The following is a 16,865-nucleotide window of genomic DNA, read 5'->3' as shown; positions in this document are numbered from 1 at the left end:
CTTCACTCAGGAGATGTTCAGATAACTAGGCTCTCCAACAAGAATAGATTTAAGATCATCTTCCAGCCCTGACCTGCTGTCTGTTTACACCACAGATCCTCCTCCACTCGTGCACTGTTCTTCAGCAGGATGTCTGACAGCAGCAGGCACGCAATCCCTGTTCGTACCTTTTGGCTCTGCACCGAGACAACGTGGAAAGAGAAATGAGTAGTTTGCGAACAGCTTTGTGGGAGGGTGTTACTTAGCAAATAAGCAGGATAGTATGGACAGCTCTTGTGTGGGCTGCAAGGTGTGAGATGGGTTAAGAAACTCACATGGCTGTGGGACACGCTCAGGGTGTTGTTACTTAGGTGCAAGAGAGACCCTAATTGCAATGGTAGATGCTTAGGATAATTTGGTATTTCTCTTGCAAGTTGTTATGAAGTGCTGTAGATTAACAAAATGGCCATGTCATTGCCAGTTCCCTTTTAAATAGCTTCCTTCCTCCTATCACTTACTAAGTTGAAGTATTTCATGTACTAGTTGAAAAGAATTGCCTCTGACTTCTCCTTAAGCCAAGTTCCCCTTTGCTGCAGTTGGATACCCTTACTGCAGGAGGGCTTAATGCTGCAGCATTGGAGATACAGCAGAACCTGAGCAGATGGGGAGAAAAGTGGTAGGACTTGTCAGAAAACCTCCTCTCTCAGTACACAGCCTTTATATAATTACCGTTGTCCTCCAACCGTGAAAACTGAATTCAGTTTCCATCAAAGCTTTTATTAGAGCTGCTTTAGTGTGTCCTGCATGTGTCACTTCTGCCCTGGCTCTTGCCTGGCAGCTGAGAATATTTCAGCTCTGCAGGCCTCTTGTCTTTATCTGCACTCTGGCATAACTTGGATGCAACCCTTAGCCCTGAATTCATCTCTCGATTGTAAATTAAGATCATGTGAAACCCTTTGCGTGACAGGTTTTCTTGTCAGGCTTGCAGTATGGTTTCTGCTGTGATTAGTGGCTGTGCTTATAACACTGTGTCTTCTGTGCAAGCGTATAACAAAGTGCACTGTGTTAGAAAGTATTTTATTAGGAAAATAAACTGTGCACTGCTACAGAGACCTGGGCCAATGTGTAAATCTTACTGCCAGTCCTATCTGTGGTTGTGTGGCTGAGTTCTCTTGAAGTTATACGAGCCTACACTTAAATTTTTTAGTATGGTTAAAATTGTTCTTTATCTTGCTTTGTACAGTGGCTCACTGGTGGGGAAAGTGGAGGAAGACTGGATTTTTTTTTGTTTTTGTTTTTTAAACTGCATCTGAACCAAAGTTGCTCAGTGTGCATCCCTATGGCTGTTTACTTCCACAGAACCGCAGAAGTTTCACAGAACCTTCGCAAGGGGAGAGGCCCCTTTTTGCAAGCTCCTGCTATAGAGCACTTATTCCACATGGGATTCCTCATCCATGGTTTGAAGCATGCCACTAGCTCTGTTACTGTGCTTTGGTTTTTAGAGCATGCAGGATTGCAGTATAGGGTTGAGGTTTGCTCCTTTGCATGTTTATGATGATATGCATTTTAATGCCAGTGAAAATGACATAACAAATAAATAAGGATTCAAATATTCACTGAATTCATTGTGTTTATGCTACTAAAGAGCAGCGCATGCTACAAATCGATTCTGACATTGGATGCGTTTATGTAGATATCTTGTCAGAAACTAAAATATCACATGCAGTCACACATGGTGAGGTGAATCTTGAACAGCTGGTTGGGAGGCAGAAAGGTTGTAAAGAAGTTCAGACTGCAGGTAAAACATTGCTATACGCTAGGACCTAAAAGGGTACAAAATGCCAGTCTTGACCATACTGCACTTCTGTTTCAGGACAGCACAAAAAGCCTTCAAGTTCTGTTAGAGAAGGTCAGTGTGGCCTGATGCTCTGTACCTGTGTTTATTTTGAGCCGTCAGTGACTCTAACTTTTCTTGGTGGAAGTGAGGAGTTAGATTACAAGTAACACCTCTTACCATCTTTTTGTTAACACCTCTCCCCACAGAATGGGGCAATACTACCTCTCTTCCTCATGAGAGGTAGGAAAAAGGTTTGGTTCCCAGTGTCCTATGCAGAGTCCTTAAGAAGCAAATGCTGAAGACGACGATGACCCTGTTGCATTGCTCTTTGCTGCAGCAATTGCCTGCATCACAGAGGTTAGGTTTTATGTTGCGTGTCTGATCTGCACTGGATCTGTCTTGCTAGACTAGTAGAAATTACATTTATCCAACTTTGAGATACATATGGCTTTTTAGGGTCTGCCAACTAACCTGGCTGTGTAAGATGGTCATCCTCTCTCTGGTTGTTGTCAGGGAGTAGCTATGCTGAAATGCCCTTGTGTATCAACTTCTGACTGAACAGGCTATCTTCTGCAGCTGCTGACTGCTCTTTACTTTTTTTGCAGTATATAATTAGCGTTGCTCTGAGAGTGTCTGATGGCATGGTCATGACCAAACAGAAGGGTTACAGGGGTGTGCTTGCTCTGTGCTCTGCATCAGCTGAGGGCAGGTGGCCCAGGATGCTGAGATTACTGAAATATGGGGAGGAAAGAAGTCACCTGATAAACAGCAAGATACAAAAGATGGCCAGCACATTCTTTGCACGGTGTCAGAGAGGAAGAAAGAGGAGGGTTGTCAAAAACATACGTCTTGCCTTGGCAACAAGGGATGTGCTACATCCCTTGCTACGTGGTGTAATATCCTTTCTCCTCAAGCTGCTGAAAACTATGACCTTATTCGCACACTCCAAAATAAGCACCTATTTAATCTCGGAGCCAGTCACCAGAATGTAGAATAAGCTGTCCATCTTGTGTGCTGGAACGAGGCATGGGTGGGAGCTGCAGGCTCCTCATGGTACCACTGCAGTGCCTTACAGATTTACCCATAGTAGCCTAGAAACTTCATAGGCAGACGTAGCAACAGCCAAGGTAATGACACCCTACTCAGCAGTGGTTCAGCTGTGACATCTATTATCTCTGTCATGTGGATGCAAATTTGTATCCAGAGACAACTTCCAGATTTTGAGCCAGCTTGGGTGTGTTTGTATCTCCACCCTTCTTGCTTTCCCTTTCATTAGCATGCCCAAAACCAGTGCGGGTGTTCACGTCAACAGTGAGAATATTCCTTAAGTTTCCACTGACTTTACTGGACTGGAAACGATGTTTTAAAATAAGTGATGACCTGTACGAGATGGGCAGCCTTGATGCCTCTGGTGCCTAGGCAGAAAGGATGCGATGGGCTGGGCACTATCAAAGAGGCACTGGTGCCTGCAGATGGGCTTCTGGATATCTTCCTTGCCCAGCAAGGAGTCAGTGCCTTACACTGGATATTACAGCTTGTGGTCAGCTGCCTTCCTTCCCAGCCTTCCTGGGTGGAAGGCGTGGGCAAAAGCTGACAGAATTGTCTGCATTAAAAATAGGCTCAGCCACAAATTATCATTTAATGCTGAAACTGTGGAGCAAAAAGATGTTGGAGCAGGAGATCAGTGTCATTCCCTCAGGCTTTAAATCTCAGCATGATGGTTGTGCTGTCAGCTGGGAGGGTGGGTGGCAAGAGGGGCAGAGCGCGTGGGAACACTGATATGTGGGGAGGCAGGTTGTCTCAAGTGGTGGTTGAGCACTGGGGTGCCCTTTGGCCATCCTGTGTTGTTGCTGGACGAGAGGGCAAGCTGACAGATGAAGTGGGCCTTGGCCTACAGGAACGGATGCTTTGTTCCTGCAGTGGTTGCTTTGGCTTTTTGAGGAATCCTGTGTTTCCCAGCTCTGTAATGGAGACTGTGGGAGACGGTTCTCGTTTGTTTTCCTTTGGGAACATAGTTGCCAGGCAATTATTTTACACCCTGTAGCACTGCAGACATGTCTCTTCAAGTCCAATCTCTAACCACGTAACTGAGAAAATGTATTTTACATTAAAAAGCCTTTAAAAAAGGCCCTTCAGGCATAAAGTCGATGTGTTTTCTATATATATCCTTGTATTATTAATACAATGAACTTATCTCTAGACTCTGTGGGTGAATATGACTTGATCATTCGCGATACGAACAATATGATATTCATTTCCAATGCACAGTATATCTGACTGCATAATGGTGCCCCCAGCCTTAGATTTATTTCTTAGTGCTAGAGTGGGGCAACAGCGTGAGGCAGGCTTGTGGATTGCGTTTTTGCTGAGCATTAATATAAAATAAACAGGCTGTAGAGAGAACAAATTTACCTTAGTTCAGAAATGCCAAGATCTATAGATCTGGGGCAGACAAGAATGATTAATGTGAGCATGTGTTATTGAAATAAGTCCAGAACAGCATGACAAAACCTTCCCTGGGTTTAGTTATAGGCATTGCAATCAAGTTGCTCTGCTTCAAAATTTGAAGGTGGTGAGTGAGTGTGTGTGTGTGTGTGTGTGTAGGTCTCTTGTCACTGTATGCATTATGTGGGATCATTTTCCTTTTTCAGTCATTGAAGAAAACCTTAGAGTGGACTTGAGAGGCTCCTTTAACCCAGGTTCTTGTGAATTTTAGTCTTTTGAAATCCACAGACACAAATGCATACGTGCTGACTTTGTGTCCTGAGTAGGGGAGAACAGTGGAAGGTTTAGTGGAAGTTAGCAGCTTCACAGCTAATAATGTGGGCTCCTAGGGTTTCCTAGGGTTTCCTGCTGCCTTTTGGCAGGAGGTTGTCCATCCAAAGCCGCTTGCCGCCCTGCCCCTCCATTCCCCGTGTCCCTGCCGTTAACCCGACATCCGCATCAAGCTGAACCCTTGAATGCTCGACCTGGGCTCGGCATGCAGAGCCTCTCCTTATAATCCTCTCAGCCTTTTCGCCTGACGTCAGTGTTTTACAGGGAGCTGTCATGTCTTTTGCAACTTTTACATAACTTTCACTAAATAGAGCTAGTGTCTGGGAGCCGAGATCTGCTTGGGAGCAAGCTTGTGATGGGAAATAAGGGCAACAGCAGTATGATCTCCTATCTGACAGTAAAAAGGGCACTGGCAGGGTCCTGCGCACAAGCTGGAGCTGTTTAGTCAGGCTATAAATGGGAACATAATGAGTTCAGAGACATGTTTGTACGTGGGAAGCCCCATACAAGTAAACGGGGTAGAGGAGGATGAATAAATGGCTTTAGCCACAGACTGGTCTTGAGTAGATGCTGATCACTTAAGAGCAGGTAGTATCTCTGCTGTGCTACTACCGATGTTGGAGAAGGTCTGTATGTTTTTAGGTCACAGTCAATGTCAAAGCAAGAATTTGGGCTGTGCTATCTCTGCTGCTGCCACCTTGGACATAACACAGTTGTTCCTAGTGTTTTCTAGTTAAAGATAGGTGTGTTGACAGCTTTTTTTCCCGGCCCCCTATTTTGGCAATTTCTTTTTCCTCCTATGGCCATGTTAACATTTCTGAGGCCACTCTGCCAGTGTCAGCACTTCATACTGTTTCCTTCTGGATGCTCAAGGCCAACGCGACAGTTCTGTTCTTCCGAGATGTGTTGCTCTAACCAATGCAGCTCCCAGCCCATTGCACCACGTGGAAAGGGCAGAGGTGGTACCATGGGGTGGCCGGACCAGAAGGAATGGAGGGATGGTCAGGCTGGTGGAATAAGGAGAAGGCTGCCTGCTTTGATCAGGTGTGTGGTGGTTTGCTTTGGGTGGTTCTCCTCTCCTTTTGCTTTCTTCTTTTAACCAAAGTAAAGAAAGAAAACTTAGGGAATGGAGGGGAGAAGGGGGGATTTGTAGTTTAATGGAGATTGAGTCTCAATTTCCCTACCTGTGAGGGCTTTAAGCTTATCACAGAAGGAAAACAAATCTAAAATTCAACAAAGATAAGAGCAGAATAAGAGTGAGGACTCTGAGGTTTTATTCCTGGATTTGTCACTGACTTACTGTCACTAGTCACTGCACATAGAAGCTGTGCAGTTTCCTCTGTCTGAAATGCAGCTGTCTGAAATCTGACCCTTGTGAAGTGTGGAGCTGAAGTGTTTCTAAACACCAGCCTGTTTTTTAGCTGCTTGTAAACATGCATGGTTAAAGCCTAAAACGAGGCAGCTGTGTTGAAATGTGAGAGAGATTTCCAAAGCTGGTTAGTACCTGTTGGCCTTGGGAAATCACTTCTGCCGATTCCCCATCTTTCAGCCTGAACTGTTCCATCATAAACTAATTCTGTTGTCTGTGCTTGTCTCAGTACGGTGTGGTGCTCCGTGCCTCAGTTTACACAGCTTTATAGAGTAATTGAGTTTCCTGTCTAGCTGCAGCTCAGAAATGGGCGCCATAGATGTGACTTTTGCACGCTCAGTTATTTACTCATCTTGGAGAGATACCACTTCCTGCGTAGCTTGGGGCTTGTGGGAGCTCAGTTATAGCCATGTTCATCAGAGGATGTGCTAAAGGCTGTAGCTGCGTGTCAGGAGGGCAGAAGGAAAGCTATATTTACAACGCAGTCCTCAAACAGCTTCGTTTCATGTGGGTACAGTGTTACCAGCTCTGAACACAGGGCCTCAAGCTAATGTCTTGATCACAAGTGATCTCCAGTTGTGGGGATGAGAGAGAAGGAATTCACCCATATTTCTAATATTCCTTGTGTCTTAGAAGCTGAGAGTATTCTTCTTGGTGTGAGGAAGGATCAAAACAGCAGCAAGAGCTTCTGCAGCCTATTAGCAGAGCAGTGGAATGAGATGGAAATTGCTCACTTCCCAAAGAAAGTCCAAAGGAGTCAACTTTTTCACCCACCTTTGAAACTCCAGATATCTTCCCAGTACAAGAGGAGTGAGTCCAGAGCTGGCAGCACTGAGATTGTTTTTTCCATGTTATTTTGATGTCTGGTGCATTATGATTTGACCATTTGTGTTTCAGCTGAAAGTTATGCCTAAAGTACGAATGCCAGAAGGGGGATTCCTGTACCTCTTAGAGGTGGCTAATGTATGCTGTGCCCTAAAAGCTAGGGTCCTAGCTACAGAGCTGCCCAGACCCCCCTGCTAGATCAGACCTGTGTCTGCCCTGCTCTGCCTGCAGCTCTTGGCATGGGGTCGAGGGCCCTGCTAGCGCCTGCTCCTGGAGGGCCTAGAAATGACCTCCTGGCTTATTCAGGTTGTTTCTTCCTTCCTTGGCCCATCTCTCCTATCTTCTGCTGAACTGAGGAGCCGCTTGAGATGCGCGTGTGCAGCAGGCGCATCAGACCTCGTCCGGGAGCTGGCTCAGCATGCCGATCGCCGGGTTGGCTGCGGTGCCCAGCACATCCCCCGTGTGCCTGTTCTTTCTTGGTGGAGGTGACAGGTGAGGGCTGATTGCAATGGAGCCGATCCTGTGCTGTAGCTGATAAACCTTCTGTGGGTCAAGCACCTGGCGGAGTAGGCAGCGGTGGCTGCGGTACGCTTAGCACGGTGTCGGGAGCGCTGGGCTGAGTGGGGACGTGGTGCCCCACATGCAAAGGGGCAGAGGTTTCCCCCGTGAATCACAGAGCTGTTTTGTCCACACAGGTGGCGGCACCTGGTCCTTTGGAGAGCATCAGCCTCCTCTCCTCTGCTGTGTACATCTTGCTGGCCGCCAGCGCTGCAGTTTTGGTGTGAGGAATAATTATTGCTATGGCTTTGTCTTCAGCCGTAGGATTTTCCTCTTTTGCTGTACAGTTCACTTCCTTGTTCAGTTCTTGGCTCTGTGCGGGGGGAGGATGACAACAGTAACAAAAGGACAACAGTCTGCATGGGACGAAGGCTGAACTTCCAGAAACAACGAAAACAGCCCAGTTCCGTCAATCTGACTTACGAGTTTCACATCTGGGGTTTTTTTTTTTTTGCTTGTGCAAAGCAGAAGTAGATGTTTCCGTGTGCCGCTGTGTTGCCAGTAGGGCTGTCTTTGTCCCACGGTGCCCTGGCGTACCCCGGGAGAGGCAAACTGCCCTCAGAGAAGAGCTGCTGTCAGAATACTTTAAAGTCGGTCAGGCTGGCTCCTGCTTCGTGAGGTACATCAGCAAAGATTTTCAGTGCCTCCAGTGGGAGGCTATTTTTATTCTCTCCAGGGGCTGCCCTCTCTTACGAGGTCTTTATCACATTTGTTTTCTGAATAGAGGAATGTGCTTGTTTTAGGACAACTTTAAATATCTTCGTCTTTTGCAATATGAAAAAAACAAGGCACTCACTCACCTAAGGTAAAAGTTTTTGGCATTTTTGTGGCGTGTTCAAGATGATATATACATATAGATTTATAAAGGGGATGCTGCTGTAGACATGAAAATACACTGAGTTTTCTCCCTTGAGTAGGGATGACAGCAACTGAGGTACCTAACATTTCATCTTCCTGCTCCGATCAGTGTTTTGACTGTTGCATAAAACTCACGTATGCGTTTCATTGCACCATAAAATCAAGGCTGGAAAAGATCTCAAGAGATCATCTGGTCCATTTTTGTGCCCTGTGGCAAGATCTGTCATACCTGTGTCATCGCTGACAGATGCTTGTCTATGCTCTTTTAGACCTCCAGCAACAGACTCTACAGCATCTCCAGGCAGCACGTTCCAGTGCTTCACAGCCCTGCTTTCCCCCTGCCAACACCTTGTATTTAACCTGAAGCATCTCTGCTCCCATTAAGCTTGTCGCTTCTTGTCCTGCCCGTTTTGGACATACGGAAAAGGTCATTTCTCTTTACAGTGATCTCCTAAATATTTGAAAACTCTTTGGGGGTTTGGGAAACTCCCTCATCTTCATAGTAAATAACCCCAATTTGTTTCTTTCCTTCTTCATTGTAGTTTTAAATCTTCGTTAATCTCAAAATTATTGTGTAAGTGAAGATCCTGGATATTAAGTAATCTACAAACAGTTAAAGCCATTTGATCAGGCTTTTATTTATATACTTTAATAGAAGCCTTTTATGCTGGCCAAATTGTCTATTTATGCATCAGTGTCTCAAACTGACTTCATGGCCTGATGCTGATGTGCCAAATACCCACAAGATTTTCTACGGCTTTGTTACTGCAGATAATTCGGAGAGAAAGATCAGGTGCCTAGCCTGATGCGTTTCTTGGTGCGTCGTGTTCATTGGTTCTGGAGGAAAGTGCTTGCAATGTGAAGGCTGTGCATTCAAAGAGAAAGGGAGCCCCAACGGAGCCTAACCAACCATGGACTTTCTGTAAGCACTCAAATATACTGATGGATTCAGGAAATTTAGAAATTAAATGTTGAGCATGTGCTCAAACAGGTAGTAGGCTGCCAGGGTCACTGGCTATTAGGATCTTTTTACGTGGCTGCATTTGAATGGGCAGATCATGCCTTGGCATCAAGTACTGTAATATGGTTTAGGTATCTTTGGCATGTAGGTGTCTGGGTACAATAGAAAGTTAAAGAAACGTGTGTTTTAAATTAAAAATTCTGAAGTTTTCAGAAGTGGTACACTGAGCCTTATTTTGAGGGTCTTGATGATACTGTGGCATTCAGATTTTAGGGTGATCGTTCACATCGTGATCCTATCAGTTTTATCCTTGTTCTGTAGCATCTGTTTCTGAAAAAGCCGGATAACTTCTCTTGCTTCCTGTTGCAGATTTTAGCTTGGGCTGCACACCTCTGTGCAGAAAGGAAAGGAGAAGTTTGTCACTTTAGCAGATTGTATGGAGAATACAGATTGTATTTCTTAAGTAATTGTGTCTGGATTTCTCTGTTACAGGTGAGTGTTTTAACCACGCTAGAGCGTCGATTCAACCTTCAGAGTGCTGACGTGGGAGTCATTGCTAGCAGCTTCGAGATTGGGAACCTGGCCCTCATCCTCTTCGTGAGCTACTTTGGAGCCCGAGGACACAGGCCACGCTTGATAGGATGCGGAGGGATAGTCATGGCCTTAGGCGCCCTCCTTTCTGCACTGCCTGAATTTCTGACCCACCAGTACGAGTATGAATCAGGGGAGATACGCTGGGGGGCTGAAGGGAGGGATGTGTGTGCTGCCAACGGGTCCACCAGTGACGAGGGACCAGACCCGGACCTTATCTGCAGGAATAGGACTGCTACCAACATGATGTATTTGCTGCTCATTGGAGCACAGGTTCTTCTAGGCATTGGTGCTACGCCTGTCCAGCCCCTAGGAGTTTCCTACATTGACGACCATGTGAGGCGGAAAGATTCCTCCCTGTATATAGGTAAGACTCTCTGAACTTCTCGCTGACTGTGCCTGAGGGTCTCCTTGCCTGCTGATGCCTTGCTCTTGTCTTACTTGCCAATAGAAGCAATGCCTTAAGGCCTCTTCTCTGTGTGTTTGTGAGGGCAATTTGACATTGGCTATCTATACCTAACAGTCACAAGCAATGGATCTTGTGGCTTGCAGGGAAGCACAGCAATATTTTCCTTTTATTGTAGCATTGGCAAAGGCTGACAGCCACCACCACCAGTGGTTAGTGGACAAATGGGAAGATGCTCACTTACTGCCTCCTTTTATTGTATTTGCTAAGATTGCTTTAAATTCTGATGGTACTCGTCACTTACTGCAACTTACTGAGATTTAGTTGCAGAATTTCCAAGCAGCTTTAGATATAAACATTTTTCCTATCCAAGCTGCCGTGCTAGCCTCCCTGTTCTAGAGCTTTTGTCAGCATCTGGATGGTGATAGCTGTATAGGGAGACCAAGAAGAGGTACATATCTTGTCATTACTGCCTTTGTATTTTAGCAAGCTCCTATTATGGAATAGGTGCTGCAACCTGGCATGCTGTGGCTGGACCCCAGATAATGTGATCCCTGTAATGGAATGGGATGTGGAAGCTGGTGAGGTCTATTTTGAGACACAGGGAGCCAGAAGTTGAACTCATGATACTGGTGATCATGTTGCAGAATTATTCCATATGGTTAAGATATGAAATTTCCATAATTGGAGTAGTGTTCATAGGTTATGGGTGGAGATACCTTTTTAACAGGTTTCAAGAGAGGATGCTGTGGGCAAAATCGTTCTTTAAAAAACTTGCTGGCTTGGTTAATTCTCCTTTTTGCAAGACTTGTCATTAGATAAATGGCTTCCATGCAATAAATCAGTGAAGTGTGTGCTGCTATTCATGTGTTCCTTCTAGACGTATTAGTATAGTTTCTTTTCTAGTAACTAAAACTGCATCCACTTATCTCTTCATCCCTTACTTGACTTTTCACTGTCAATAGACTGTCTTATTGGCTTTTTCTTTTTGTGTACGAAGACTTTTCTCAAACTCCCAAGAGTAACTGGCCACAGCTGTGATATGACTACAGCCAATGGAGCTGAACAGTTCCAGTGACTTTCTGTATGGTAGTATCTGGGGATAATATGCAGGCCTGCTTGGAAAGACTTGCCTATATAGACTCTTATGGCATTCTTAGATGTCTTTCTCTGCTACTTAAAATGGTTCTTTTACATGTGCAAAGTGTCTCCATGTCATCTTGTAATGAGCATAAAATCATAGTATTTCAGCATTTAGCTTTATTTGTGGACTCTTATATATCTACGCTTCATTCTGTAACTGCTTGCAAGGGATCCCCTGGACAGAGAAGGATGATGTATAAAATACAGGATATTGTACAAAGGTGAATAATGAGACTGAATTCACTGGGGCAACTTGGTGAACACTGTAAATGATGTGCCAGGTTTAACAGTGATTTTAAGATTATTTATGATAAAATAGCTATATAGAAAATGTGAAACTTTCAGTTAATTCCGTGGGTGTTTTTTAAAGCAATGCTTCATTTCTGGGAGCAGAATTGACAAGGGTGCATGCAAGGAACATCAGGAAGAGTGATTCTTATTCCTTAGATACATTTATCTTGTATGCTAAAATAACTTCCTTAAAGTTGGCAGCTCAATTGTAGCTTGGAAAATACTGCCAAAAGCTATTTCTGCTTGCTCAAGGTTTCTTCATGATTTTTTTCCTTCAGATTATATATACTTCTAACTATATAGATTTCCTTTCTGCAGGCAAAGTAAGAAAACAAGCATTTTGGGGGAGTTTGGTTTACTGGCTTTGTCTGTTACAATCGTAATTTGAATTTCTAGGTATGAGTTATGGGTTGGAGAAGACTGTGTGCACACAATCAGCCATAGCAATAATGAAATTTAATATCTGCCCTGTCGCAGCCTATCTATCACAAGTAGGTTTTTCAGACACTGAACGATTAATTCTCGCATCAAGCTGCGATCAATTTGGTTAGTAAAAATAAAAGCTAACATGAAAAAATCATCAGGGAAAACGTCTATTTTGTGAATGAATATAAATGGTGAAGAAGCTGGTGGAAATATTCACAAACTGGAGAAGAGATGTACTTGAGAGGAGGTCAAACTCCTCAGTTTAAAATGTAGTTGAAAATTATTTGCTCAGATTTTTATTTAAGTGATTATTTTTCGTGTCATCATTGCAGTTTTCAGCAGAAAGTTGGCTGAGCAGCTCACCTGATTTATTCTCCTCAGTTTCACAGGAAAAAATGAATGCAGTGTGTGTATTGTCACTGTGCAATGCTTGTATCTGTTTGCTTTCTCATAGTAGCACGCTCATTCAGTAGCATCTGCTGCTAAGGTAACTAAATAAAACGAAGGAATTTATCCCCAAACCTTTCAAATCAGGAGTAAATTTGGCATAGGTTGTTCTGGAGCTCAGGATATAAACTCATTCATAACAGTGGTGGCAGTCTGGCCGAGCTTTCCGTCCTGTCTAGCTGCTGCTAAGAAGTGATCAGATTAACCAGTCACTGCAGTCTTCAGTGTATTGCTGAGTTTAAGTACACAGGTGCTGTATTGTAGCTGGGAGGAAGAAGTCATCTCTTACCTGACAGTTAAGTACTAGTAATTGTTTGCCTGCAATAAAAATGCTCTTGTGTCCCAAGGCAGTGAGTTAGAAATAGCTTTACCCGCTGAGGATTTTTTATTTCTTTCCCTTTGAGTTGTACCAGAGTTGAGTGCAGAAACTTTATATATCTAATATAGTCTTTCTACTGAGGAGTCACAACATGGGAAGACTTTTAAACACCTTGCATTTCTTTGTATAAGTGTAAATCTATGCATGTGGAATGTTGAATTTCATGTATACTCCATGGAATTTTAAAGTGCAGTGAAAGATGACAGCATCTGTGGGGTATAATACATTTCTGGCGGTGAAGTCCATCAAACTTTGCATGTGGTGGTTTTTTGCAGTGACGGACACATGGGAGATGAAGGGCCATCAACCTCTGCCATGCATCCTTTGAAGTCAGAGGCTGTTCAGGTTTGGTGCCGTGCCAAGGAGGTGGGAATTCACGGGGTTTTGTAATTAGAGAAACGAAGAGAAATATTGTAAGAAGATCTCTGTGGCGTGAGCTGCCAACATGTACTTTCATATTTCTTGAGCTAGGAGCAGATACATTCGTGGTTTTTTTTTTTTTTTTTTTTTTTTTTTTGATGCCTGCAAGATGTTGCTACCAAACTCAAACATCTTCTGTTGCTGTAGTAACCAGCCCTTGGAAGAGGGCTGTGTTGTGGTAGCTGAGGGCAAATCAAATCAAAAAGAAACATGCACAAAGGCATGCACCAAAGGATGTTCAAAAAAAACATGTTTGCGCCATAACAGGATTAGAGAAATAGGGTGGCCATGTCTGCGCTCACTAATGATGGGAAATGTATTTTCCTTCCACTTCAGCATCCAAGAGCCTGTTCAACACAAAGGTGAGGGGCTGAAGACCCCCTGAAGTTAGCTCTTTGAAGCTGGGAAGATCTTCTGTTTTGGTGCTGGTTTATTTGCCTACTTGCTTATCTCTCAATTTGCATCTGCTGTCAGATATAACAGAGATCTGAATTCCCGTTAAAAGATTTCAGAGCAGTTAGGCTAATTTTACCTGTGTATCTATCAGTATTCATCATTTTGAGTGGAGGAATTCCTCCTTCCTGAAGGTTGTGCAGGGCTCGTTATTGCTGCAGCTTCAATAACGTCAAAGGACTCCCTCAATTTGTGGCATCGTTTATTTTAAAGGAGGAAAAGCATGTTGAGGACTACACAGTTCCTTTCTTTACCCGCTAATAACTCACTTGACGTTTTTCTCTTTTCTTTAGTCCATTTTCTGATGGGTCTTGCTGAGTTCCATTGAAATCAATGGAGACTTTGTTAGGGGGATCAGAGGCACTGCGGAGCTGATCCGAGGGGGGGGAAGAAATCCAACTCTGACGGTGGTTATATGGATTTGCTGTCTCTCAGATAAAGAAGAGCTAGCGAGTGTTTTTGGTTACTGGAGTGCCCACGTTGCTCTCGGCAGTGGTTTGTGTGCTCAGTTACAGCTAGTGCAGTAATGTGATATATTAATGTAATAATGCACCTTCTGGACTTCCTGTAGCATATAACATTTACTGTTAAAATTTGTTGTGCCTTGTCTAGGATGTGGTTACCTATAGAGCGGAATAAATAGCCTCTGGGAGCCAGAATATATGATCTGGGACGATTAAGGGCTCTATATAATAGAGGAAGTTGCTATTGTTCTGTCTCCTATTGATGCAGGAAATTGATATTGATGCTCTGCTCGTTTGGAAGGATGCTGCATTGGTCTTTAATGGATTTGAGTTTTCTTTTAAATTGCTGAACCTGTCTCCTTAACTTTAACTTCAGGGATGCATACCCCATGAGTTCAGGACTTACTGCTTCTGGTTCTAGAAACACTTTTTTGTGATGACAGTTCCAGAAAAATGCTTAAGCTTACTTCTGGTGAGCTCTTGCTTGCTTTACGCACCAGCTCAAGATTTGCTGTATGGGAAGACAAATATGTTCTAATTGGAATCTTGCAGTCTCTGCATATAAATTTGTCTGAAAAATCACTTATGGTAGCTTACGTCAGTCAAAATGACAGCAATCCCTGTATTCGTGAGAAACAGAAGCATTTCCTCTACTGACAAGAATTAAATCAGAGTTAGTATCTATGGTAGTGGGTTAATAGCAAGTTACTACCACAGGATGACAAAATAACCAGTTTCAGTCAACGTATTGTGTGTGGCAGTACAATGAATTGCACTTGAATTTCTACTGTAAAATCCATCATATTGGCAAGCAAAGCAATTGCTGGTGAACCTTGAAACCGTTCATCTTATATTTATCAGATATTATGTATATTAGGGCTCATCAATAAATGCTGAAAGAAGAAAACACTTTAGGGAATAGGGCTTCTGGTTTACTGAAAACAGAAGTGAAAATATTCTGTGACATTAAGAAGAAAGCCAAAAAAAAATGGGCATGAAACACCTCAAGCATCTGCAGGGTAAACTCAGTTTTTCTAACCATGTTCTTGTACGTAACTTATATTTGAAAGAGTGCAGAATAGCAAATGGAGCACCTTCAGAATAATAAATATATCCCATCATTTCCAAATTTGCAAAATTGTTTCCTGGGGGACGTGCCATGTAATTCTGAGAAATGTGGTCCTTATTTTGGAGCTGAAAGAGCAGAGTTCTTACTGAAATGCCTGGCTTTTATGCTGGAAATATGTTTTCTTGTTCTTTACATAGCCTGATACCTGAAGCATGGTTGGTACTATGTAAAGATAGCGAGTGCTCCCTGAATACTCACAAAAAATATTGACCTGTGGCATTGTTTTTTGTCCCTTCCCAATGCTGTAGAATATCTTTGTTCTGTGATTTTATTTTTACTTTCTCTGCAAGGAAGTTCACTTAGTTTAAGTAGTTGCTTGCTAATTTATTTAGTCTTTGGCTGCTGAAAAGTTTCTTGCAGGAAAGATGAGTGCATTTTGCTTAGTCTTGCCCTTCCTGAATTTCTCTAGAACTTCCTGAAATGTGCTTGAACCAACATTTCTAAGCTGTGGTGAAGGGAAACATTTTTCTGCTTGCAGCGTGTTAGTCACATCACTGGCCTTTTGAGGCCCTCTGCCTTATTGCTTCTGTGTTGATTTGGAAGGTCTTGGAGAAGCTCTCGAGAGGACTGTGCGACTCTGCTGCAAGAGGTCTGTCTGTCCTGGCTGCTTCTCCCTTCGGTTCCTTGCAGCCTGTCCAACCTGGCAGTGCTCCTCCTGCTATGCTCATGTGCCCGTTTGGCAAATGTCACTGCAGGACCTGCTTTGCTGCAGCCCTTCCCGCTCGATGCTGCTTCCCTGAGCTCATCTGCTTCAGATCCAGCCAGCCTTGTGTTTTCTTCAGCTCTTTCTCCTTTAAAGACTATTTCTGTTATTTCTTTTACAGTGGATCTTCTGGATAGAAAAATCGCTTACTTGTTGCATTTCCCCTGTGCTCATTGAGTACCCGAGAACTGCTCGGCAGGTTTGTCCCCCATCCATGTGGACGTGGACATGTGCATGTGCCGAATGTGAACACACACTCCAGAGAAATACTTTTCTCCTTACTGGTGCATGTGATTTTTACAAGTATGTAGTATTTTTAGCCTAAAGACTTGACAATGCTTTAATCGTTTTTCCTGGTTAAATGCATCCTCCGGGAGATTCGGAGAGCCTTTCCTTTGTGCCCCAAAATCTCCAAGGGCCTGAGAAAGACACAGTATTAACACGAAACTAAAAGGAGTGCCGTTGCCAACATGAGTGCAGCGATGCCTGTTCATTACTGAAAGGTGTCTGCATCAGATTTGCTTCTTGCTTGCGTTTTCCCTGTGGACTATCAGATTGGATTAAATTGCATGCTTCATGTGGCTATCCCAGTATTAACTACGCTGGCCTAACCTACCAATGCATTGATAACTTGTAGTCTTTTCATAATAAATCATCCTGCTCTGGGGAGAGATTTGTGTTCTCATTTGCTGTGTGTCAGCAGGGCTGGCTTGGTTACACATGTCCCTTTTACAATGCCACTGGTAATATCCTGGAAAATTAAATGGAAACAAGTGTGTAGGGTGTTTTAGAGCAGTAACAATAATCAATTAATAGAAATAACCTTTCCCACTGCAGGCAGGCTGAATTGT

The 16,865-nt window shown here is 43.6% G+C and overlaps 1 protein-coding gene across 2 annotated transcripts in view; it reads left to right on the top strand.

Annotated features, from left to right (window-relative positions):
• The window catches only part of SLCO3A1 (solute carrier organic anion transporter family member 3A1), a 153,141-nt gene that overhangs the window by 15,355 nt on the left and 120,921 nt on the right, over nucleotides 1-16,865 (top strand). For both annotated transcript variants that reach the window (XM_062583304.1, XM_062583305.1), the window contains exon 2: nucleotides 9,655-10,120. In XM_062583304.1, coding sequence (XP_062439288.1) covers nucleotides 9,655-10,120 — 466 coding nt within the window. The remainder of the gene's footprint in view (nucleotides 1-9,654; nucleotides 10,121-16,865) is intronic.

This window comes from Rhea pennata, chromosome 10 (assembly GCF_028389875.1).
Source record: "Rhea pennata isolate bPtePen1 chromosome 10, bPtePen1.pri, whole genome shotgun sequence".
Taxonomy (NCBI): Eukaryota; Metazoa; Chordata; class Aves; order Rheiformes; family Rheidae; genus Rhea; species Rhea pennata.
Note: the sequence above shows the minus strand (reverse complement) of the source record. Positions and strands in the feature narration are given on the sequence as shown.